General features: G+C 44.5%; 2 protein-coding genes across 2 annotated transcripts in view; one reads left to right on the top strand and one right to left on the bottom strand.

Annotated features, from left to right (window-relative positions):
* The window catches only part of T265_07130 (hypothetical protein), a gene marked incomplete at both ends in the record, with an annotated part of 59757 nt that extends 56246 nt beyond the window's left edge, over positions 1 to 3511 (bottom strand). Inside the window, 2 exons of the mRNA XM_009172573.1 lie at positions 2272 to 2442; positions 3369 to 3511. Of these exons, the coding sequence (XP_009170837.1) occupies positions 2272 to 2442; positions 3369 to 3511 (314 nt within the window). The remainder of the gene's footprint in view (positions 1 to 2271; positions 2443 to 3368) is intronic.
* A 21123-nt stretch (positions 3512 to 24634) lies between these two features.
* T265_07129 (hypothetical protein) lies at positions 24635 to 25033 on the top strand (the record flags this gene model as incomplete). The annotated part of the gene is made up of 1 exon (XM_009172572.1): positions 24635 to 25033. The coding sequence occupies one exon, from the start codon at positions 24635 to 24637 to the stop codon at positions 25031 to 25033; it is 399 nt and encodes a 132-aa protein (XP_009170836.1).
* Between the last annotated feature and the right edge of the window lie 297 nt (positions 25034 to 25330).

The raw sequence follows: 25330 nt of genomic DNA, 5'->3' as shown, positions 1-25330 counted from the left end.
CTTCCAGGATGGGGACCGCGTGATCCTCACTGTGCCTGGTTGGAGACACTACAAGATATGGCTGCCAACCGATGTCAGTGGCGTTCTTGTTGTCAGTTTCTGTCCAGATTGCCTGAATGAATGTCTGGAGGTGTAGGCACCTCGGAATGATTGTGTTAAGCTAGCACTAAGTCCCTCCCCCATCCACCTTTATTCTTTTCTTTACAATAAGGCTTTCAAATAAGTCATGGCTGTACGGCAGTGAAGCATTGGTGTTGAGCACTGATGTCATGCTGTCGTTGATGATGATGATGTAGATGAAGTTCGACTGAGTGGATGGAAATCAAGCTTAAACAAAGACATCAACTGATACTCAAAAAATCAGAGAAAGTAGAAGAAAAGAAGGTAACTCGGTATAATATTTCATATTATTTTTTGAATGGTTTATACGTTATTTCACTGGACATGTAATATTTGTAGAATGAGAGTCATCTGGTGCGGCGGTCGGCTACGTGTCTCTCGCTCGAAACGCTCAAATGTTGTTGATAATCGATCTAATTGACTTTCAATGCACCTAACCTGTGGAGCCCTTCATGAGAGTCTTTCACTTTTGTCTGGTATGATAGGCCAGAACATTAAACTAGATGATCATGTTTTATGCGGTGAAGGAACGACGTTGGGGTTGGAAAAGATAGACTGTCCCTTTTGTCCCCAAGTTACAAGTGGCATATCTATGTGATATATTCCCCTTCATTGCATGGTTAAAAACTACACTTCAAACCTTACCGGCAACCCGCCTGTTAGATTTTTTGGGGATCTTGATTGCTTACCTATTTGACTAGTTTGTTGGACAACAGCCTAGCGCGCTCAAAAGAATTTGTTTAGATTCATTGCACAGTTAGTGATACTCCGTAGAAAAGGAGTTCATTTCCGCTTTGCGTCTTCTTATGTAATATTAAAATGATGATAAACGCTTCTGACTTGTTCTGTGAACCTCACATATTTCCAACTAATTTGTACACATCCCTTACAAAATTAGCCTTGAGTACCTATCCCTTCATTCGATTAGACCACGGCAAGGAATGTTCCCGAGAAAACAGCCCTCCAGAGACGGAACTGTGGTCGTTGACTTGTTTCTGGAATCGAAAAATTTGATTCCAAACGTTTCATCACCAATCAGAGTGCGTTGTTAGGGAGCGTAGTGGTGTGTAACAATGGGTTGTTGGTTGTGCCACCTACTTTTGCAATCGGATTGCCCAGCCCGAAGAACAAGCCAACGACCTGGGCCACCAACGTTTTCATCCTTTGAAGACAAGGGATAATTTCTGGCTTTCAAAAGGAGATGTCACTATGAAGGTGTCAACTGTAATTAGCGAGCCTTCATCATCATTATCATCTTCATCATGGGCAGCAGTGCTCGACACTGATGCTTCGCTGCCGTACTTGAAAGCCTCATTGTGAATAAAAGAAGAAAGTTGGGCACAGAAGGGACTTTACCCTTGCTTACTACGGACTTGCAGGTGGGTATTATTCAAGCTTAGTGCAGGCTCACCACAGTACACCTGTGTGTATGACTTACACGTTGATCACATGGCACATCGATTACAAAGCAGGAGCGGTAATTCATTGCGCAACAAAACAGCTGTTTGCCATATTGTCAGAAAGGTCAGATTCCTGAAACTAATTCCAGAATGCCCGAAGCCCACTGAGACCCTCAAACTCGACCAAAATCGCATTAGGGAAAACTTCAAGAATCGAGGCCGGAGAAGCCAGCTGCCGACAGGACGCGCAAGCAGTCAATCAACTCAGCACTGACCAAAAATGACGAGTATTCAGGCATGTCAGCCTGGATCAAGCCCAAAATGCGCTTTAAACACCGCTATTCCCCTTGTGATTTTTACAACCGCTTGTTCGTTATAAAGCAGTTGTGGTCCTTGTAGACGAGTCTTTTTCCGAGACTAAGGCACTGGAGCAGGGACAACAGTTCGTTACAACATATATATGGAGATCCAAAATAACGCCTGGAAGAAAGTCTTTGGTAAGTTTTTCTGGCAAGTAACATTCTAGTATCCCCCGAATGCTTTATTCTTTGAGGAGGCGAAATTGTATAAATGTCAACAAAGATAAGGATGCATTGCTTGAGAACACTTTATCAAGATTACTGATCGTATCGCTTTGTGAACTGTGTGACTAGAATATCAGAAGGCGCTCACTTAGGTTTTCTTCAAAATGCCGTTAAGGGCAAAGTTGGGACAAGCGTTTTCACACTACGTTCACATGGGATCCACTCACCTTGGCAAACTTTTTACCATGGAAATTGTTGTCTCTGCATCATCACCTGTGTCAGCAACTTGAAGCACTTCTGGATCTTCCAGAAGATTCTCGGCCGCCTGCAGACACATTGCTCCCGACAGATTACTCATGTTCGCCGCCATTTGACCTTTGTTTGGTTCTTCCAATTTGCTGCACAATGAACGGACGTGCTAAAACTGAATGGACAAAAATGACAACCTTAGTACCGCCCCACCTGAAAACAACTTTCAAGGCATAATGTGGGGAAACCAGGTATCAGTAAAAGTCAACATTTCCTGTGGGCGAGAAAATCTTTTCTGGTAAGGAAAAAGTGCGTTCAAGAGAGTTCCTTTGAACTGCAAAATAAGCCCGTAAGTAGTATATGGTTGTGATATGTTTGTAGTGCAGTTGCAGGAGTTTACAGTTGTTCGTTTAGAAAGCAGAGATTGTCGCTGATCTGCTACTACGTGTTTCGAAGTATACCAATTCTCACTCCATTTTAACTAGTTTCTTCCAATCGAGGCGTTCAAATCAATTACAGTTGAGTGAGACGAAGTATCAGTATTGAACGCTGACTTTAGGTTTTCAAACATGATGATGATGGTCACTGAGCGGTCACTTTGAATCAAGGCCCTTGAAATCACGAAAAAAAAGAGTTTCAAATTGTTTAGAAGATGTTTTCTAGACATTCTGCCATCTGAGAAGAACTGCGTCTTGCTATCATGTGGTAGTTTTTGCACCCCAGTAATCCTCGTGAAGTATCTATGGGGTCTCTTTTACCAAGGTGAGATGGTTCAGTGATTAGAGGGCGAATTTACCGACCGGAAGATCTATGGTTCGAACCCGACCTCTACCTCTAGACTTTCCTTGTCCAGGCTTGGGGAACCTGACAGTACACCAGCCCTCGTGCTTCCTTCGGTGGCATGGTAGTTAGGTAGTTGATACAGCTATCATTTTACTCGATATTAAGGAGTAGAGCAAACAGACAACTGGCTCGCAACGTTGTGGCTATTCTAGCTTTCATTGTAATTCTACACTGCCTACCTTGCTAAACAATAAAGTAATCATTCAGGTGCGTTCACATGGGATCCACTCACCTTGGCAAACTTTTTATCATGGAAATTGTTGTCTCTGCATCGTCACCTGTGTCAGCAACTTGAAGCACTCCTGGATCTTCCAGAAGATTCTCGGCCGCCTGCAGACACATTGCTCCCGACAGATTACTCATGTTCGCCGCCATTTGACCTTTGTTTGGTTCTTCCAATTTGCTGCACAATGAACGGACGTGCTAAAACTGAATGGACAAAAATGACAACCTTAGTACCGCCCCACCTGAAAACAACTTTCAAGGCATAATGTGGGGAAACCAGGTATCAGTAAAAGTCAACATTTCCTGTGGGCGAGAAAATCTTTTCTGGTAAGGAAAAAGTGCGTTCAAGAGAGTTCCTTTGAACTGCAAAATAAGCCCGTAAGTAGTATATGGTTGTGATATGTTTGTAGTGCAGTTGCAGGAGTTTACAGTTGTTCGTTTAGAAAGCAGAGATTGTCGCTGATCTGCTACTACGTGTTTCGAAGTATACCAATTCTCACTCCATTTTAACTAGTTTCTTCCAATCGAGGCGTTCAAATCAATTACAGTTGAGTGAGACGAAGTATCAGTATTGAACGCTGACTTTAGGTTTTCAAACATGATGATGATGGTCACTGAGCGGTCACTTTGAATCAAGGCCCTTGAAATCACGAAAAAAAAGAGTTTCAAATTGTTTAGAAGATGTTTTCTAGACATTCTGCCATCTGAGAAGAACTGCGTCTTGCTATCATGTGGTAGTTTTTGCACCCCAGTAATCCTCGTGAAGTATCTATGGGGTCTCTTTTACCAAGGTGAGATGGTTCAGTGATTAGAGGGCGAATTTACCGACCGGAAGATCTATGGTTCGAACCCGACCTCTACCTCTAGACTTTCCTTGTCCAGGCTTGGGGAACCTGACAGTACACCAGCCCTCGTGCTTCCTTCGGTGGCATGGTAGTTAGGTAGTTGATACAGCTATCATTTTACTCGATATTAAGGAGTAGAGCAAACAGACAACTGGCTCGCAACGTTGTGGCTATTCTAGCTTTCATTGTAATTCTACACTGCCTACCTTGCTAAACAATAAAGTAATCATTCAGGTGTAAAACCACTTTAGAATGTGGCTTTGATGGCATCCGAAAAAAGCACGACGGCTGAGCTGCTGTCAGGTCGCCCAAAGCTAAATAGGACCAGTCGAGATGAAGAGTTTGAATTCGAACCAAAAATCTTCTGCTCTGTGAGTTCATGGCCTAAACACTGCAATATTTCGGGCACACTTGTTGGCTTGTGGTCAGTCTTCTTATAAAAAGACCCTAATTTGAGACCCGGATACTCATCTTATCTGTACTTGAGCTCCACGAAAAACCAGCAGTGAACTAGCTGAGAAGCTTACTTCTCGAATAAGGAAGGCCAGGGTAGGTTTTTCCAACCTCCGGGGTGATGTCAGTTTATTTGTCAGTGGTAGAGTTTACATTGCGGTGATGCGATCCATATGGATCCGAGCCGTAGACTCTACTCGCAGAGGGCATACAAACGATGTCAGTGGTTGATCGTCTGTGTCTCCGATGCATTGGTCAGATATGGTAAGAACATCGTATTAGTAATGCCGAAGTACGCCAAATGATCTTAAAAAGAAGGAACTCTCCTGCGATGGATGAATTCCTCACGCTTCACAGGCTACGCTAGTTAGGACGTGCACTCCGCATGCCAAAAGACTATCTGTCTCATAGAGCTCTTTTTTCCGGCTCTGTGATGACTGGAAACGACCAAGAGGTGAACTTATTCGGGTCGACAACTACAGTTTCCCTGGATGGGAACCCTGAGACCCCTCTTATCTCACCAGTGGTTAATCACATTTGAAGAATTTGCCCGATCACACAGCTAGTGGCGCTCATGCATCAGAGCTGTTGCCTTCCCTGCGTAGTAATCTAACTCCCGAACTAACTGAACATGCCATCTCTCCAAAGCTTGGTTGTATGTCCACACATTATCCCGTTTCCAGGTGATCGCAACTGTGACAGCTGAAACCGATGAGCCTAAGGTACATGGCTTGTAGCTGATAAATTGATATGCTCTCGAAGCCGTGCACGTTGTAGACGCGGGACAGTCTAATTTGCGGAGATTTTGTTGCCTAGCTACGCACTACAAGCAAACCATATCTTAGCCACCTGAATATAATACACTACTCGTTCGTAGACAGAAGTCTCCAACGTGGGGCAGATAATGCAGCTACAAAATAATCTAGATATAAGCTTCGGTAGTAAGGTAAATCAGGTTGTCATATTACACAGGGAATGACTCAAAGAAGAGATCTGACAATGTTCGTGCCACCAACCACCAAAATAGCCTTTTAAACTCATCAAGGCGCACAAGGAGGTCACCGTCAAAACTGGCGCTGCAGGAGTATGACCTGAGCAAATCTCAGTCGTTGGTTTTCCATGAGCCACTTGGGCCTTACATCACACTAAACCTTGTGTACGCGATCTATGTTTAGAAGAAGTGGCACGTGCGCAATCAAATGCTGTTTGAGGTCCCAGTGATGAGCCACCAAAGTGATACGCAAACTACAAAACCCCACTTGGAATTTCAGGATTCCGTTTGGTCCCCAAGAAGCACTGACGAGGCAAATTAGCTTTGAATTACTACGTCGTTCTTCAGACTAACCTTGTTTAATACTAACTCATTAAAATATCACATCATTTGCTTAAGACACCAAACAGGCTTAACGGGTTCAAATCTTTTCCCGAGAGTATGTGATCTAGAAATGGTGTGTGTAGTTGACAAATGATAATTTATTCGGTAAAGCGGCCGTCAAGTTTGTCCATTTAAGTTTGCCGAAACACCGTCCATCAATTGCGAAGATATATCTGTAGTTGTATGCTGAAGCAATATACCACCACAACGTCAGTTTACGGATCTTTCGATGTATAGAGTGGGGCTATTTATGCTACAACTCCATCCAACGGCAGCTAAATTTTGACAAAAACAGCTAACTTCCGTGAGTAAAACTCATAATGTTTTAGTCGCGGGAATAGCATCGCGTGCTAAACTGTTGCAGAATAGGATACAGCATAGTGCCAAAGAAAATAGCCCGCTGGAGGCCGAGAAAAGATGGATTGGCCACTTAGAACGTTATGTTTGCCTTAAGTGTTAGGTGAAGGATGTAAAATTGTTGATACCATAGAGGATACTACATGAGTGGCCTTATTCATTTTCATCAATAACAACAACAGCAGGGAAGAAGAGTAGCGCTTCCGTACCATCAGAAAAACTGGAATAGTGAGGGGGATAGTCTGTGACAAAACACATTCACACGATATGAATGAAAACTAACAACATAAGTGTCACAGTTTTCGGTGGATTGAGCCAAGCAAGTGGCGAGCCACGTGAGCCACATCGTTGAAGTCTTCGGAAACAACTGTACCCAGACGGTTTGCAAAATTGCTCATTCTCTCCTGGCGTGCCAAATTTTGTTTATCTCTAGTTTTTCTAATTGGGCCTAAAAACGACGATATTCTAGATGGGCGGCAAAGGGCCATCGGTAACAAATAATTAAGCCGCCTAATCTTGCAGCGCTATGAGCAATCGTTGGGTGAATCGCCTTCTGCCCCACGAAGACCCAATTCCTGATAACTCTTTTTAATTCTTCAATTCCAGCCAAATTCAATCACAGGTCTCGGATGTTAGTGTTTAATGATCTGAATTAGTCTTGAATCCTCTGCTCAAAAAAACAGCCGTAGCACAATACAGTCTACACTACGGTCTGTTACACACACCTTTTGAGGCCCAATGGTACGCCTTTCTGGAACACAAGTAGTGCAACTTGGCAAACGCAATGCTACCCTATGAAATGTTCATCTATCACACCACAGACAGAACTGGTGCAACTTCTAGGATACACGTGATCTATCAAAACCTTTAGCGTCTCTTCTTGATTGTTTAGAAGCAGATTCAAAGACTGGATGCCCCACAGCATCGCTTTGCACGTTTGTTGATAAGAAGGCAATACCTAAGGGCTGCATGGCCTTGCTCGCCTTTTGTAATGATGCTTACGTTACCTGCACCCATTTAAAAAACGGTAACAATGTTGCCAAATTATTTCAGGTCAACAAGGCTCTTCCTCAGAGAGATTTGGACGCCGAGATTTTGCACGCCAAGTGTTCGTCTTGTTACTTCCCGACTGTCGAAAAGTACATAAAAATGGAGTATCCTGAGCGTTTTCAAACATCTTTTCTTGTCATAAAACCTTTCACGAACTCCCCACGCACTTCCAGTTTCCAAAAATGTGTGCACACAGATAGTACATGATAGTTACGAAATCCTGGGGCACATTGTTGCACAAACCTGCCAAGAAGAACGGACAGAGTTGGTGGAGGATCAGGTTTGAAGAAAATTTGTTCTGTAAAAAAGGGAAATAATGCAATTGCTAAGAAATATTTGACAAAACACCTATGCTTAGAAACAACGGAATGAACTTGGTTAGTAGTCAAACTAACATACTAACCTCAGAAACCCAAAGTATTCAGGGGCACACTGACCATTACCATATTTTAGCTAATAAGCAAGCTTACAAAGTGTGTGAAACAAGATCATTGTAGAATCCTATATTCAAAATTAGAAATACTTCTAGGCAAGACAGCTCTTTGAGAGGATGTAAAAATACTGCACTGTAGTGTACCAGGCGTTCCAAAAATATGCCTGAACGACAGATTTCTAATAACAAGGGTCTAAAAAACGAGAATAACCGGATGAGGTGGGTGGGCAAAAGCTTGTATTGCTTCTGTCGATGAGTTCCACACCACTGTGGCCCAACTAGCACAAATGCAAGACAGGTGTAGAAGATCCTGGTAAAACGACTTTAGTGGTCAAGCACCGTTGCAAAATAAGCAAATAAAATGCTTTAATGGTATTGTTGTTGATGCAAGCAGCGTCATTTTATCAAAGCTTTTCCAAACTTTATCATATGGTTAACGTGGTATAAAATGCGTGCGGTCTTGAAACAGCATTTTAGTAGTTTGTTCGTAAGCGGGAAGCAAATGGTAGGTACATGTGGCTTTGGTGGGTATTCAGCTGCATTTCGCAATGTGCGGCGGTCCTTGAAGGCCAACAGCCGACCAACCTTAGGTTGGTTTATAATGTGTGCCTAAAGACTACGGAAAACGTAGAAAGCGGCGACCAAAGAAGAATTAGCAGAATGAAATTAGTATTTTCTAAGGTGCGTCAAAGCGACAAGACAGAAGAAGTTGACTCAAAAACTTTAATTGAAAATTTTAAGTAGTTTTCTGACAGGTGGTTAACTTTGCAGTCATTATTGCAAATCTCGTGAGTGATCTAAAAGTGTCAACGCTTGTCACACAAGAACAAGATGATACGGCCCTAGCCGGGAGAACTCGAACTTTGCTGCTATACATAAATACGCAATACTCAAGCAAATGCAGTTTTTCCCACTTGTGGTTGCCACATCAGCCGAATGCCATGGACTATAAGGCCGTAATAGACGTTCGTATTGTGACTAAACATAAATGGCAAAAACCGTCAAATGACTGTCTTATCGAAGACAAAAAATGAGCGCTTTGGTAATCAAGGCTCCTGGTTTAGGTTTACGAAGGCGCTAGCACAGTGTAAAAGTCCATTTTAAGTGTTTATACCTTGGTCCTGTGAAATCGCGCATGAGAATATCATTAGAAATGTAGAAAAATTTGATATCGTATTATACAGATAAAATCATTTGAATAGAAATTTGGCTTTTGCACCATATGTTACATTTGTTGTAGGTGGGGCTTTATCAAAGCAAGTTCTATTGATAATATTTTCCGCCATATTAAGCCGTCATCTGAAATTATTGGGATTTCCGACCGAATCTCTGGAAAAACCACTAGTAAAGCCAAGGTCCGAGGAATAATATAAAACTTCTTAAATTCATGTAGTAGAATAAGGCGTCATAATCTGACGTTGAGGATAGCTCTCTGTGGTACAAAAGTTGAGGCCTATTCCGGCGGAGGGAGCGCCTTACTTACCCAAAAGCGTACCAACCTTTTTGCTTGGTATTTTTGGAGACACCTAAGTGGATGACACTTGGCACCATCGAATGTCGCTTTCGCAAGATTAACTCTATCAGTTCGAGGAAACAAAATGCACACTTTGACTCACAACCAACATTTGCTTCGAGGTATACAGATTCCGATGGCTAGTTCCGTTTTTATTAAGAGTAGCGCTAAATACTGCAGATTAAGCCCTTATTTGCTATTTCTCTACCAGTCACGTTGTACAAGTAGAAGTCCTTCATTTCTGGGGTTTTAGCTCTCCATTGTTGACCTGATACCTATTCGATTTCGAACGTAAAAAGGGCCTTTACAATGCACCCAATGCAGTTAGGGTTTTATCCATCCACGTAAATATTTGTTTTTTTTTATAAGTTGACGGGGATTTCGATGACTCAGTCGATAAACCATGGGAGTCAACCTCTTAGTGGCGTAACACTATATGTCTACTTTTATGGGAAAACGGCATTTCCCGCCACGCACTAATTTCAGCCTGGGTAGCACGTGAACGGCGTAGCTGTACCTTTGGCATAGATAATCAAATCAAGCAACTTGTCCTCCGGTATCTTCGTCCAACACTGTTTATCCTAAAACATGCAGAATTCTTCAATATACCTGCTATCTCACGTTTTCGTGATGCTACCTGAATGATTTATTGGTGGTTTCGAAGCCAGTCACTAATCAGGTTCCTGAGCAGAAGACTACATGGTTCATAAACCTGCCCGAAGCAACTAAACAGATCTTCCTGAGTTATCCCTGATCTTTCCATTCACCTGGATCCATCGCTCCGGCTCGTGGTATGGTGTTGCTTGGTTTGTTTCACATTCACATTAGTCAATATAGTTACCACTATGATCTTGCGACAGAAATTGACTCCTAAACCACTAATTCGACTGCGCAACATTGGTATCTGGTGACCGAGTGCCTGTATTCACGAACACAATTCAAAGGACTAAACTGATAATAGATCATTGAAGCGAGTCGCCAGACTTCCCCCATCATTCCGATACACCGCTTCATCCACTCTCCCGAGAATAAGCGAATGTCAGAGGTTGGTGGTGAATGATGACCAGCGACAAGTGGTTCCGTACAGATTTCCCAGGAGAAAGACGCTACTGACTAAAAATTAAGACCGCACTCCGACTGATGGATCAGTCGGATGCTTACAATAAATAAAATGAAATATTTTATTTCTGGTAAAACGTGGCATAAGTATCTGTTCCCAACACAAAGTGTAGTCCAACTTACCTCTCAAAATTTGACCAACTTTCAAACTGGCGCCGTTGTTATTAATCCCGTTTGCCCCAGAAATGTGATACATTTAAACGAAGCATTTGCATGTTGCTCGCTTCAGTGTTCTCTTGCCATTCAGCAATTTACCACTGGATAGAATTGCATCAAATTAGTTTCGCTTCACCATTATTCAGGTATTCAGTAGAAGCTTCCGGTTGGGAATCATGAGCTACCGGAACTACTCGCCTTTCGCGGATTCATTGATTGACACAAAGGGTTGAGGTCATTGTGCAAGCTTTCTGTGTCGGGTTTTTATTTGTCCAGCGGCTTTCGTTCACTAGAAGGGCTGGCCCGATCGGGCTGCGAGCATTTCAAGGCCATATGGCCGTATGTCAGAATCGTATGAAGGCCCGTGAGAGGCTGTCCATGTCTGTGTAACATGTTGCAGAACGCAGCTGGCAAAGCCACGCCCAGTATGGCGGAGAATACCACATTCCACTCCGAAATGTTGTCAAGTACGTTGTCGTTATGGTTAAATGTCATTTAGTTTAACAGGACCTCTCGTTGAACGAGCGTGATATAACAAGTCGATGGCCGGACACTTACACGGCCGCAAGTGCGGTTCCTTCGCGGAATTTGAGTTCAAACTGTGGAAATTTCGCCGGTGGAAAGAACTAATCATGCTCGCTGACGTAGTTTATGGGTGGCCGTTATGACAAACAAGATTTGGGGAGTTCATTGATAAGGCAGAATGGGTAACATTATTGAGTCCCTTACATAATGAACGAAACTCCCATATCGAGAGGCTTGGTAGTAAGCACTCTCCGTTACCAATCCACTTGCACGTATTTACTTCGTGCCTATCATTTTCAGACGGTTTACATAAAATTCATTGTCGTAGACCGAAACCGCTGGCTTTGTATTATTTAGATTACTTACCTTTTTGCAAGCAACATTACATCCACAAATCACCATCGATTTGTCAATTAATGCAATTCTGGTCATGCTGAACTGCTGCAAACAGGAAATTGTCCGCGACACTTTCATCGGAAAACTAGGTCTTAATGTAAGTATTCGCCACATACCACCCCTAGATGATTCCTTTCTGCATTCAGGGTATCAATCTTTCAGCCAACCCTCCATTTTTTAAAAAATATCACTGGCACTCAGTTGCAACCAGTCAGAATGGAATGTTGCTTCAAGACGCGTGAACGCAAAGCGAGAGAGTGTGTAGCAACGCTCGTTAAGCTCTCAGCGCTGGAAAAAATCTTTTCGCGACTAAGACACGTGAAAGGACGTCAAGCTGCTTTGGACTGCACACCAGCTGCTGCGCGAAGAATGCTTTTCCCCGGTCCAACCAACGAAAATGGTTTTTAAAAAATATGGTTTAATGAAAGCAGGCTATCTGGCCTTACCATGTCCCCGTAGCGAATTTTTGGGTCAATGACTACCTGCCTATCTTTCAAGTCCCGATAAAACAATGTATAAATAAGCGTCAGGCTACGCTGCGGCCACAATCTGGAAGATTCAAGGATCTACAGATGTCGGTTGCTATAGTTTGAGCCCTATTCAAGCGGCGCCATAGTGTACATGGATATTCGTGGGAATATTACGGAAGAGTGCTAAATCACCCAACGAACGACAAATGTTTTTTTAAACCAGCTCTTCTTACCGGATTGAGAAGTATGTGTTTAATATGATTTAGATACCCCAATCTATTCTGATGCCCACCTTATAATTTTCCCCTGGTCTAATTACACGATGCGCGTTTGCGTAGTTTAATTCCTCCATTTGAAGGGTTCTGATGCCGGTATTCGGGAGTTTTTGTCGTCCGCGAAAGGTTGATGTTGAGCTGGAAACGCATTGGCAGTAACTAAAAGGGATTATGGTCTTACCACTGGGCCTTGAGTAACTCCGATTGAGACTTCTGATTAAGATTATAGGGAGGATCCAATCCAGCGTAAAATGTCTCCCCAAATCAAAAAGGACTCGAGTTTGTGGAACGGTGGAACATGGGGAAATCTGTCGAGTGATTTCGAAAAACCGAAAGCTAGGGTTTCCATTATGAGTCATTCATCTTTGGCCTGGATTAAGTTCCTCGTAGATGCGGTCACGTTTGTCACGTGGTAACTGCTTTGGGGAGATAAATAGTACACCACAGGTATCAAATTACTCGTACTGGGGCGGCGAAACGTGTTCCGCTTCAGAATGTTCTTCATTACGTTTTGCAGTACGCTAATAAAACTAACAGGCCTGTAGCCCCTCGGCGCTCAGCAAACTTAATTTGTAGGTTGAAGTGACGATCGTTCCCTTCCATGGACAGGAATGTTCACTGTTGTTCGGCCGATAAACCGTCAGGCTGGATTTTTCCGCCAGTGTGATTTTTATTTTCTCCCGAATCCCCGGGCAGAATCTATCTGGTCCCAAATAGCTCTAGTATTTTGAGTTGTGCGAAACTTTACAAACATCATCCTTCATCAAGACCGAGTGGGATAGGAGCTGTTAGTGTTTACCTTTGTTGGGTTTGAATGCGATGAGGTTGTTGGTGTGGAATACAGCGCCACACGCTGATGCCGTAGGCCTTGAATACGCTTATTAAAAACCTCATCGGTTTCCCGCTCCCTTCTCCGCAAGCAAGGAAAGCGGTTTGGTTCTTCGGTGGTAAGATATGTACCTAACCATAAATTATTTGCATTTCCTTTTCTGAGTCTATCATATTTAACCGATTTTGTATTTTTCGCTGGCGGCAGCGTGATTTGCAGAGCTCCCGCGTCTAACAATTTACGACCCCGTATTTCGAGTCTTCCATAGTCATCGGTTTGCAGGATACTTTGGGCTTGGTTTTCAGAATACCCCGAATGTTTTCGGATAGCTTCTGGTTCGTTTGATTGCACGCAGGTTTCTGTTGGACTAAGGAGCTGCTAAATTCGTTCACCTTCTGCGCAAAGGCCACGCATATTTTTTTCTCGATTGTATCTGGCACAAATCTGTTATTCAAAGAAAAAACGCATTTCTCAGAATAACGCGCGGCAGAAAATTTGAATCAACTTCCAACTTCTGGATTCGTGGCTCGGTAAGAGAAGTCGAAAATCAGCACACAGTGGTTGCCTTTTCTCAAGATGCCCCCTATTAACACTCAATTAGAAGGATGTATATCGTTTGCAGTGACCAGATCCAACAGGGGTTTTGTAAGCCTGAAGAGATATGCCAGTTTCGAAGACATTATGAGGTTATTTAACTTGCTTAACAACTCCATTTCCCGCGGCTGAGAAATTTTCACCGGACCGATTGTCTAGAATACAACCAAGAAGGCCTTGGGGGGCCTTCAAATCACCTAGTAATAAAAGCTGTGTTAGGTGGTGTCTAGAAAAGAATTGCTTATATGGGGAAAGGCAGCATCCTATCATACTTGAGGGCAATGGTGGACGACGTCGGGAGAACTGAGTCGGTCGCACGATGAGGAGTCTAGGTCCACACTGCATAATGGTGTTGTGTGACGGTATCAGAGGGGATAATTGGTATAGGTAGGTCGGCATTTAAGTACAGAGCAACCTCACTAGCCCTTCACATTTCCAGTCAACCCTAAAATTGAGCAACCGTCCGCCAAATATCTGCATCGGATACATCTGGTGTTATCCATGTTTCTGTAAGTGCAATCATGGATTGTTTTAATAACAGTAATGCGAATGCTCATAATGTTCGCTCCCAGCTGATGGATGGTACTCCGCCAGGCATGACCATCATGTTACAGTCAAAATGTAAGCATGACTGTGCTATTTGTGCGTACTGAGATTGCGCCGAAAAGGGGCGGTTTCGCAAACAGTGGGCATTATCCGATGAAGACGCGGTCATGCCTGAACCGGCACGGTTAAGTTAACATGGCTTTTTCCTTTTGAGGAACATACTGATATAAAGCAGGATCACCCCGTTAAGATCTGGAAGTGGTGTGCAAAAGCGAAAGCTGGCAGGGCGAAACAAGAAGCATCCTGCCTTGCATGGGATAAGATAATCGCAGTTTGCGGAAAATTAGGAATCACGTCAACGGATCTGGTGGAGCAGCAGAATTGTCATGATCCGGTGCGTCACTTGCAACTAAAATCTAAGACCACAACTGGGGTCTGAAGGACTTTGAATGATCGGCTTATGGCCAGGGTTAAGTAATGCATAACCGGAGATAACATTGAGGGACTAGCAATACCTTTGAATGGTAGCATGAATCTCAGAATCGCGGTGTACATTGAAACAGTAGAGACTCACTGGTGCCAATGCTGGAGTAAAGTTGGGTGCAGGATTTCCATGGGAGAGAAGGATGGTGCAAACGCACAATGCTGAATGTAGACTGCGCAAAAAATTACTAACTTTGATGGGAGCATAGAATAAAAGTCTTTCACGCAGTTAAACCGTGACAAAATTTCAGCGAATTAAAGTGAACGCGTCCGGAAAACGGTTGAGGTCAGGTAAAGTGTTTGACTACGGTCCCAGGCGTGGGAATAAGTGACCAAGAGGGCGCAGTCAAGATTAGGAGAGAAATAGTCGCGGATGTGATATCGAACTGGGTAAGCAGTGCCACGCTATCGCTGCAGAGACGTACTTCGGTTTCCAAAGCAGGTCAGCTGATGAATATCTGGAAACTGAAAACTAAGACCACACCTGGGGCCTCTTGCCGTTGGACTGTTGGGCTCATGGCCATGGTCACAGAAAACGTAAGTGGGGCGATGGAGTAGAGGGAGTAGCAAAGCAGATAGGTGGTAACCAGAATCTGGAAAATAGTGTACAGTGAAACTGTAGAGAATTACTAGTGTCGCCGTTGTGGAGTCGGGTGAGATGGCGACAACGCACCAGCCGGAACGCGATGGAAACCGGCTGATTTTGCGGGAGGCACAAACACAGAAATGGCTAAATTCGAACGAAAGGTTCAGCTGGTTTAAATGAACATGTTATGGGGGCAGCTGGGACCAAGTGTAGAGCTTGTTCATGTTTGCGTTTAATGGAAGCAGCGGGCGAGAGGGTACGGTCGAGTGCAGGAAGAGAGTAGTTCCATGTGTGTTATCAAACTAGGTGTGGCAGTGCCATACCATCACTGGTCTGACGTGCCTCGGTTTTTGGACTGCCCTGTAACGGAAGTGCTATTGGAAGTCACTGGACTGGGGTGTGCGATTCCGTGAACAGCGATATTTTTCAGCCTGGCCAAAGAACCCAGGGTGGAACGGAGCCTATGTAGGATCGCAGGATTTTTGGTCCGTTTGGGGATCCTTGTATATCATAAGCCAGGTGGAGTGAATAACAGCCAGTTGGGTCATCTATGCGTGATTTTGCCTATGTTCAAAACTTGCGAAGATAAGAAAATAGGGTGAGATTATTAATGCATGGTGAGTTTGATGTGACATCAGATGGGATAATGTGCATTGATATACATGGATAGAAAAACGCGTTGGGCTGATGACAACAAGTGATTATATGGGAATGGATAAGGATGCAATTGTGCTTAGTATGCTAACGACCAAGCGAGGTTTAGGTTTGCTAATATATGATAACAAAGTAGAAGAGATCTAGGGCAGATCGATATAAGCACGCAGAGTGGTGGTGTGGTTTGGGAAATCAAACGTATGGGGACTGATAGTAGTAAATTTCCGAGATGAAGGACTAGTTAACCTGGTGTTTAGTACGTGAGTTGGACAGTACCAGGAGAGAAAGTTAGTGTAAGAGAAATGGTCACTAGTCCCCGAAGCACTGCTATCAGCCTCAGGTTAGCAATTGGTGCATGGCGAATGGGGAGTCTTTGGGCACTGGTCTTGCATGCTGGTAACAGAGATTTAGGTACCTCCGTATACATATATTTCTCATTATATATGTTCACTCCTGAGAACAGTGGGTACGGGTGTGTGCTTTTCTGGTTGACTAGGCGGGCTTTAGTGTGGTACAACCCCACTTATGACAAGGGTAGCTACAGCTCCGCACGTCGATATAAGCCGAGGGCCTCACAGTGTCTTCAGACTATTCTATCTGTCTTTTTACAGGTTTCTTTTTTTTATTAGACGGAAGGTCAGGTTTTCGTTTCTTTTTATTGTTTCTGTAGCTTATAGCTTTGCCAGTTAACTGGCACAACCTGGACGAGTCCAGCACAGCAGCAGCAAACAAAAAACAACACTACCCCCTTATTATTTTTCCGAATTAAAGACCGTGCTCAGAGCCACCGAACATGGGCAAAGCTCCCTTGATACTGGAGGGGTGGCGGGTATGCGAACAGGATTGGTGATAAAACTACAGTAGGTGAAACGCAGTCAAGTAACTGGATTACTGATTGATGCACGGGGCTCATGAAATAGAGGACCGAGAGTGGTCCATGAGAGCGATGCCCTCTTCAAGACATTTGAGGGATATCCGTAGAACTCTCGGTCAGTTGAAAGATTGCTGATGGGGAGTATCAATGAAAAATCTCGAGATTTCCGATATTCGCTGCCAGCTCGGCATATTTTATTGCCCACTGTTTTCAATAACTTATCATGCCGAGAGATATCGGGGTAAAAACTCTTGATGGGAGAAGCGAGGTAGAGAGAAGTCAATAAGTTTTGGTAGTATTTTAAATGCGCTGTATGTTTGTCGAGAGGTAGTAGTCGTTCCAGCTCCGAGAGGTCAGCAAGGAAGAACAAGCAAGCAAACTATCCCGAGTAAGGAGGCGATAGACGGAAGGACTCGGAGGGGCAGTTTCACCATACCTGCGTGCGCTGCGAGAAACGACACAGTGATCGCTACCTGGGAAACATGATTCAACTGCGGTCGTAGCCAGAATATTATGCCCTGGGTATGTTGGCCACCTGTGGGGCTACGTACAACTTGGCACCAACCCTCTACTCTAATTTGGGGAAACGGTGAGGAGTAACAAGTAGGGATCAAAATGGCGGACCAGGAAATAACTGGTAGATTGGAATCACCCAACACGAATTTTGACGAATGAGGAGCAGCGTGTGCGGTGAAGACAATATGATACAAGTCAGTTATAGAAGAAGGAGAGGGGAAAGATAGATACAACCTAATATTGAAAGAGAGCAGGCCTTCGCTGCATAGTTATTCATTGGAAAACACCAACTGAACAGTTACAGACTATTGGATAGGGAAGAAAAACTCTCATATGCATCTTGTTTATAAAGGCTGTGTATCCTTCGTCATGTCGGACAGATCTTCATAAAACTTCCTGGATACTCAATAACTATCAATCAAATGTAAAAGAATGCTACAAAGTGATTCCAGAAATTCCGTAACAAATTCCACTTTTCAATAGACGTGAAGCGGAATTATGAGCAAACCACATACTACTCGCACACTTCTTCAGTCGTATCCACCATTACACCTGTACAGGTCGTTTGGTCTGTTCTACGGATATCCAGATGATCTCTAGTACCCCTAGGCTGGGATAATTGATAGGGGCCGCACGAATTTCCTATTTGGAGTGGATATCAGATCCTCCACCCCTTAAGTTCCTCCTGTCAGAGCGGTGGATATTATAACCAGGGATTGAGACAGCCGCGCCTGAGATTTCAACCGAGAGCCGTGTTTCAGTCACACAAATCAGGTATAGTTTTGCAGCAGCAAAATGGCACGAAGGGTGTGGACTTTGGCAGCACTGAGCGGGCCTTAAACAGCGTCACTGTCGGGTCCATTTGCGAACACACCACACTAACCAGAAATTTACTAAACTCTTTTACGGTGGAGTTCAGCACTGGGGCGGGTGGTATTAGAGGTAACTCTACATGAAGTAGAGTCGACTGGGCGTGTGTGCGAAATAGGTGTGAGTGTGCTTACCTCTCGGTTAGGGTATAAATAGTGTGCGAAGTAAGCTTTAATTTGCGGCAGAAGAGAGCAGAGGTTCTTTATAGGATAAGGAATATTCCTGGAAGGCCGTGTGTGGTTGGAAGGGTTTGATGACATGAAATCTTTCAGATCGGCAGGAGGTGTGGAGAGTAATTTGGTACAGAAAGAGGCGGTGGGTGTGTGCGGGGAGTGGCACCCTAAAATGGTCCGTAGTTGGCAGGGAAGTGGGTGAGCATGATGGTGGAAGCACATGGGGGCCTGAGCTGGCCACTGGTAATTGTGGATATAACGTTCTACCAAGCTCGCGGTACGTGTGGCTTGATGTATTTGTCAGGTAACGATGAGAAGGCCATTTGTCTTTTGAAGAACAGGGGACAGGTTCTTCGAAGGTGTAGTTGAGGATGTCTTACATATCGCGACCCTGACAATACATGTTCGAGTCCGCAGACGTATTTTTGCGGAGGTGGAACGTGGAAGAACCGCGGTTGGGGGGTCTGTGACAAGAACGAGTGCTGTCAACATTTGGTGTAATCCTTGTCCTGGCTGGAAGACGTACTGCATCAGCTGTTTCGGAACCCGTGGACAGTTCTCCTGGTCCAATGGATATATATGCATTTTTCGCGGGTGATAAGGCAAAATGTTCATTTACAGGAACCACAGGGATCTCAGGGTTTTGTGAGGCCATGGAGCTGGGGGTTGCCGAATCGCTTGCTCTGGGTTCAGTGCTGAGAGTAATCGCAGGGCATGAGAGTTTAAGGATACCATGAGAGCGTCAACGCAGGTACTGGTGGTCGATGGGGCAACAGGTTCAGGTAAATTCTTGGTAGGCTGCCTTCGCATTCGGGTATGCGTAGGCTTACTTTTTATGATTTGGAATTTTTGGTAGACAGGAGAGGAGCCTGGGATATTGGCAGATGCGCGGCAACCTCTTCTTCCCGGAATTGTGTCACTATTGGACAGCACATGGATGGTTTCAGCTTTCTGAGCCGCCGAGCTGTGCACACGGTGTTCAGCGTGCCATCTGCAGTCACGATGGCAGTTTTGGTGTGTTCCGCCGGAATTCGATCAGGTGCGTGGAATACCAGGGCCTTATACTGGCATTCGATGCGTTGACAAATTTCACCCGCGGTTGTCTCAATAAGAATTGACGCTTTTTCTTGATTGGTTGGATCGCACGTTGCGTCTAGATTTAGGAAGCATGAAATATACTGAATGGTTCGGAGGGAGGACATTTCATTTTCCACTTTGTGCAGACGTGTTCTGAGAATTTCCTGGTTTTCAGGATCTGAGATCCTATTCTTGGCTGTGACAGGCGTGTTTCCAGGTTGATGAGACGAAGATATGTCAGTTAGTACTACTAAACAATCCGAGATTGCTTGGAGTACCGCCTTTGCCTTCCTCGAAAGGTGAGGGATGGTGGGAGCTTGGAGTTTTGACTGAGAGGCGCCTCTTTGAACATACCGGAGAAATAGATGATAGGAATTCGGGATCGAGCAACCGCTCTAAGGAGGAAGAAGCGAGCGGTGTCACAATGAGATACTTCGGAAAACGTTGAGGGATACCTGATTTGGGGGAATACGGTTGACAGAGTTCTAAGGTAGTAAGAAAATGCTGAATGGTATTACGAGGGTCACGGTCAGTCCTAAATACCTATGTGGGCTGGTAGTTCAGATAAGACTACGGAAGCGTGTGACAGTGGCAACACTTCGACAAGAATCATTATGTAGGTAAGGACTAAACGCTCTTGATCAGCTGCGGACTAGTACTGACAAGATTAGGCCTAATGAAGAAGGGAGACCTGTTAGTCTTAATGATCGCAACTAATTGGGGGACCGCCCTAGACAAATATTTACCCAGCACAAAACACCTTTAAGGATCTATGGATGGATTAAAATCAAGAAACAGTTTCTACAACACCTGACCTTGAACTTTCAGTTTCGCGCTTCCCAATCCAGCCTAGAGGTTGTGATCTCGAGGTGGATTTCACCTTTAAGCCTTCATTGTCTACTTAGTAAATAGCCGGTGGAAATTTCACATATTCTGGGTTTTCTGTACCTACGAGGTTTGCCTCTACCGATCACAACTGCTGTTGTTAGGCCGTGGGCCCACCACAATTGAGTAAAAGCACTAGAACCGGGTCGCGGCAAACTGAATAGCAGTGCTTTCAACAGAGCAAGAGACCGAGGTTACCATCAGAATGATGGCACGTTTAAGATCGGAGGGGTTGTCGCCAAGAAAAAGGTTGTTTGGCACTTTCCCCCAGAGCCGATACAGCCAAGTTTAGTGCATCCAAAAAGCGGCCCTTTTATATGCGTTTCATTTTTAGGCGAGCATTTGAATGTCACTGTGCTATCCAAACTTCCCTCGTACGGTAGTTGGAGAGGAGTTGTGTCTTAGATTGTCTTGAGGCTTCGCTTGCCTCATCTTCTGCGCAACCATTATGTATGAAACGATTTCAAATCAGGCATTTTATGGGCACCATTCACGGGGACTTTCCCAGTGTTATTGGCATGATGCCTCTGAAATCAAACACCATACGATTGCCAAGAGGCACCCAAGATTACAGTTAAAAAGAGAATGTAGAAGAAAACAACAACACCTGCAGTAAGTGGACGTTAAACCCAGCGCACGGAGTACCCTGAACTTAGGTAAATTGTGTAAGGGTCTGCATGGAAACTCTGGTTATGAATGCTACCAATTTTGGAAGAATTTTGGTCGAGCGCATTGTTTTTTATCAGCCATTGAAATTAAACTGATGGTTCTTCTTGTTATGTAAACGAATCTCCACAAAGCTTTCCCGCATGGTTTTTGCTAGATAGCATACGCATTTTCAAATTATTTTTGGATAACTTAACCCGACGTATCCTTACATAAGGTTGCGTCATCCTTCGGGTGCTTTGAGGAAAACCCTTTATCACAGTCTTATAACCGCCTGCATTGGCGGTGGGGTTGATGAAATGGCCGTCCCTAATATTCTGATTCTTCATCAATGCTAATCTGAGATCCCTCTCGACCCATCTAACTCCCCCCATCAAATAAATTTCCATTCAGGCCGGCCCTCAAATACCTCTATTCCACTCGACCATTGCATTCCCTTTTTAACCTTTCCTGCACCTAGGTCATTCCACCTACATTTCACAAGGCCTGTAACAGAAAACAAATGTTTGAAGCACCTTCCACACTTATTCTCAGGAACTGCCTAAAAGCTTTGTTCAAGGTAACACAAGTTGAATAATGCAGCGTCGACTTTATGTTGCAATGAAACCACTACATCACCCTGTGCAAAGTCTTAATATGTCTGAGGTCTCCGGGGGCTCACACTTCGCACTTGTTTATTAGCAATTTGAATCTCATGCCCAACTGCTAAGAAGTACTCTACATAACTTCGAAGTTTCTTCAGCTTTCTTGTGCCAGCTAGATAATTTTGTGATATTCTATTCTCAACCGTTTTCAACTCTTCCTCGTCCTTTCTTCCGTTAGCTAAGCGGAATTAGCTGTGTACATAGAGGTCCGGAGCTGGGCCCGTCGATTTGGGACACTAATGACAGCTGATTGGCTTTCGTCCTCCGACAATCGCTTCGAGAACCATCACCCTGCTCTCTATCTCTGTCAAACGTCATGACCACAATGTCACCTCACTCCTCTTTTAGGGAGTCGATAAGTTCAAACCATGTATTATTCGTCGGATCAACCTCCCAGAGAAACACCTCAGAGCCAGGAGACCTAGCTAATGATCCATCAGCAATCCGAATGACCATCAATCTCTGACTGCTTGTACTCGCTAGAATCTAAGCCACTTTCAAATGAATGGCTGACTTCGCTATCCCTTGCCAGATATTGCACCGGTCCAAATGGACAACACCAATCTTAGAGCGCACGTAGACAACTAAAACAATCGAATTGCCACTTTTGAACCCAAATCGTCGTAGGTGTTCTAGACTGTAATACGCTAGTCTCCCTGACACCCTTGTGCCAGAAATCCATCGATGGATGGTGTTTCAGTACCGTACTCCAGTTCGCAGCAGCTGGATTTGGTTCTGGTGCACAAAAGTAGCTGTGCCAGAGGTATCTGGTGTGCCCCGCAGATCAAAATTATCTGTGTTGTTTGATGATACCGCCTTTCGGGGAAAAACGTGAAACCCACCGTCCACTGTTTTGCACGACATTCGCAGATCCACTCATAGGATCCGTACAGTCAAAAATAAGATGGTTTGCATGCGACTGTGGTTAAACTGCACATAATGCGCCCCTAGATATGTAGATCTGCCACTCCACGCTAAGAAGTTTAACTTCTTCACTCTCTAGGTGGTACATCCTTCATTGCCTTCTTCACTATCCCTGCCGGCCTTCACATGCTCGGATTTTACAGAAGCTTCACACCGCAGTACTACAAAAATCTCCACCCTACGACGTACCCTTAATCTCCTCAAGGATCAGATTCCGCATACTATCATCTTTGACCTTGTCGAGCATCTGGCCATCTCTGGCAGTGTTGAACTTGACATAGTATCCACAAACTCTTAATTTTCGCCATTGACGTGTCCCACGTTGGTCCTCATTCTACTGCTTAGAACAAATTGTGTAGGTGATCACATCAACTTGCGCTTGGAAGGTGTTTCAATGAGACGCGCTGAAGCACAGCGGTGGGCTTTGTTGCCTTTACGGCACCCGTGCAGTCGAATCTCCTGCAGGTGGCCAAGTCCTAACGGGGATGTGCAAGTGTTTTTGTGGAGCGTCAGACAGATAAACAGGGGGAGATCTGGTGGTCGTTGGCTTGTTCGCTGAGCAGGGTAATTTGATTGCAAACGTTTCATTACCAATCGAGGTGACATTATCAGTGCGTTATTGGGGAGCGTAGCAGTGCGTAGCGGTGGCTTAGTAGTTGTGCCTAGCTCAGCGAACAAGCCAACTACCACCATCTACGCTACCTGAGCTACCGACATTTTCCTCCATGGAAAAGGGGGAGATCCGGCGCATACGGTCACTCAGGTAGTCAGAACGGTTGCGGTGTACGAAAACTGATGAAAAGTGTCGGATTATTACGCGAACGGAGCGAGCGTCTGTACAACGAATCCGCCGCATATGTGTATAAATAGGATTTTGTTCTGTTTTAATTCAACGGTGGAATTTTCTTTTGTAAGAGATGCTTGCACTTCGAACCACTCCTTCAGGCCAACGATTACCCTGCCCCCAAAGGATGCATTATTTCGTAAAATTCAGTTTGTTCTACTGACGTTTATACAGTCCAGCAAGACTAAAAATTTGTGAAAACCTGCCTCGAGTCGCGAGCCCTGTAACATAGCACCTACATGATAGATTAGGCACCCTATCATATAATGGGCGTCAAAAGGGAGTTGGAACTAAGAGTCAAGACATCCCCTGTTGAACATAACACACCCTTTGCAGCAATCGGCCACTGGCGGGGTCCACCTCATGCGTGTGTTCCGGATAAATTATTTGTGCCTTAGTAGTTGTGCGTGGGTCAATTTTGGACAGCGATGAAGGCTCATCCGTGAATGACAAAGCGTTGCTTATATCTTCATAGCCGAAAACCTGCCATATGTACGGTGCTAAGTAATCAGAATGGTGAAATCTTCTGTAAAGAAATCTGCCAGACAATAAATTGACAACCTACCTGAAAGGTTTGTGCTTCGTGACCACCGTAAATAACCGATTGTTCGGCATGTATCAGTAGTGCCGTAAAGCCAAATGGACGATCATTAGCTCACGGATGAAACCCCCGAAGGGTTACCTCACTGGTATCGGGGGACTGAAGTGCTGTGGTGATATTCTTCAGTAATTTAGTGCGGAAAAACAATCGCGGCCACGCCAGAAGTTTTCGGTCACCCGCAAACGATATGCTCAGGAGACAAAGACTGTATGTTAGACAGTCTGGCGGGTGATGCTTGTGAAAGTAAAGTTCTTCGTACTGTTCAGGGAATTCTCTTGGGAGTTGCCTAATTGGAACATAGTTTAGAATAACAACTAGAGATGTAAGACGGTAAGATCATCAGCGCAGTTGTGCAGGGGAAACTGGTTTTGTATCGACTGTAATGGCTCTGAACTTTGGATGCAGGGGCTGATAAGTGTAGTGCATACATGATAGCCTGAGGAGAACAAGTGCGCACGATGGACAAGCATTTTGTTGCATTGTCTGTTTACCCAAAAAACGTTACCTGCTGCTTACACGCCAAAAGACAGTATATCTCACATGTTAAAGGAAAAAGACGCCTTGAAATTCGGGTTGTGGACACCAAAGACCTTAGATATTGTCACGATTGTTGGGGCTACCAACGCTCATGCACGTGGACTTGGTACCGCCGGGGCCCAGTTGGATAGTGGTCTAGGGTTGGAGTTAACAAGCATGGATGAAGGTGAAAACCTGCTTACCAAACGTTTCTTCTGTGCAGCACAAACTGGTGGAACGCCCGAACCCACAATGCTCTCCTACGTGTTATTTAACCTTCAACTTATGGAGACTACGTCACCAGTGGTTGTGGGTGCCGTGGGTCAGTTACCAACTTTGACTCGAGCTGTATTACTGCTGTTTCATCCAGAAAACCGTTCGGCAGGGATCAAGTACAGTAAGGCGCATTTGGCCTTCCGCTGAGTGCGAGTACAACACCGGAGATACCGAAATCCGTTTCATCAGGTTCAACAGATTTACGAAGGATGCAATGTGGAACAGGTGATCTCTTCTAAACAAGGCTTGATGTAAACGACCGGGGTAGAAGGCTAAGTTATGGAGACAGCATAGATCGACAAGAACGGAAAGTAAGGTTCCAAACAGAGATGCCTGCTGATCAGTTTGAAATCGAAGCCTGACATCGAAGCCTGCAATGTGAATTCGATCTTTTGAGGCTGATAAGGGATTAACAAGGAAGATTTGCTTGGAAGCTAGTGGAGA

This window comes from Opisthorchis viverrini (genome assembly GCF_000715545.1).
Source record: "Opisthorchis viverrini unplaced genomic scaffold opera_v5_161, whole genome shotgun sequence".
NCBI lineage: Eukaryota > Metazoa > Platyhelminthes > Trematoda > Opisthorchiida > Opisthorchiidae > Opisthorchis > Opisthorchis viverrini.
Note: the sequence above shows the minus strand (reverse complement) of the source record. Positions and strands in the feature narration are given on the sequence as shown.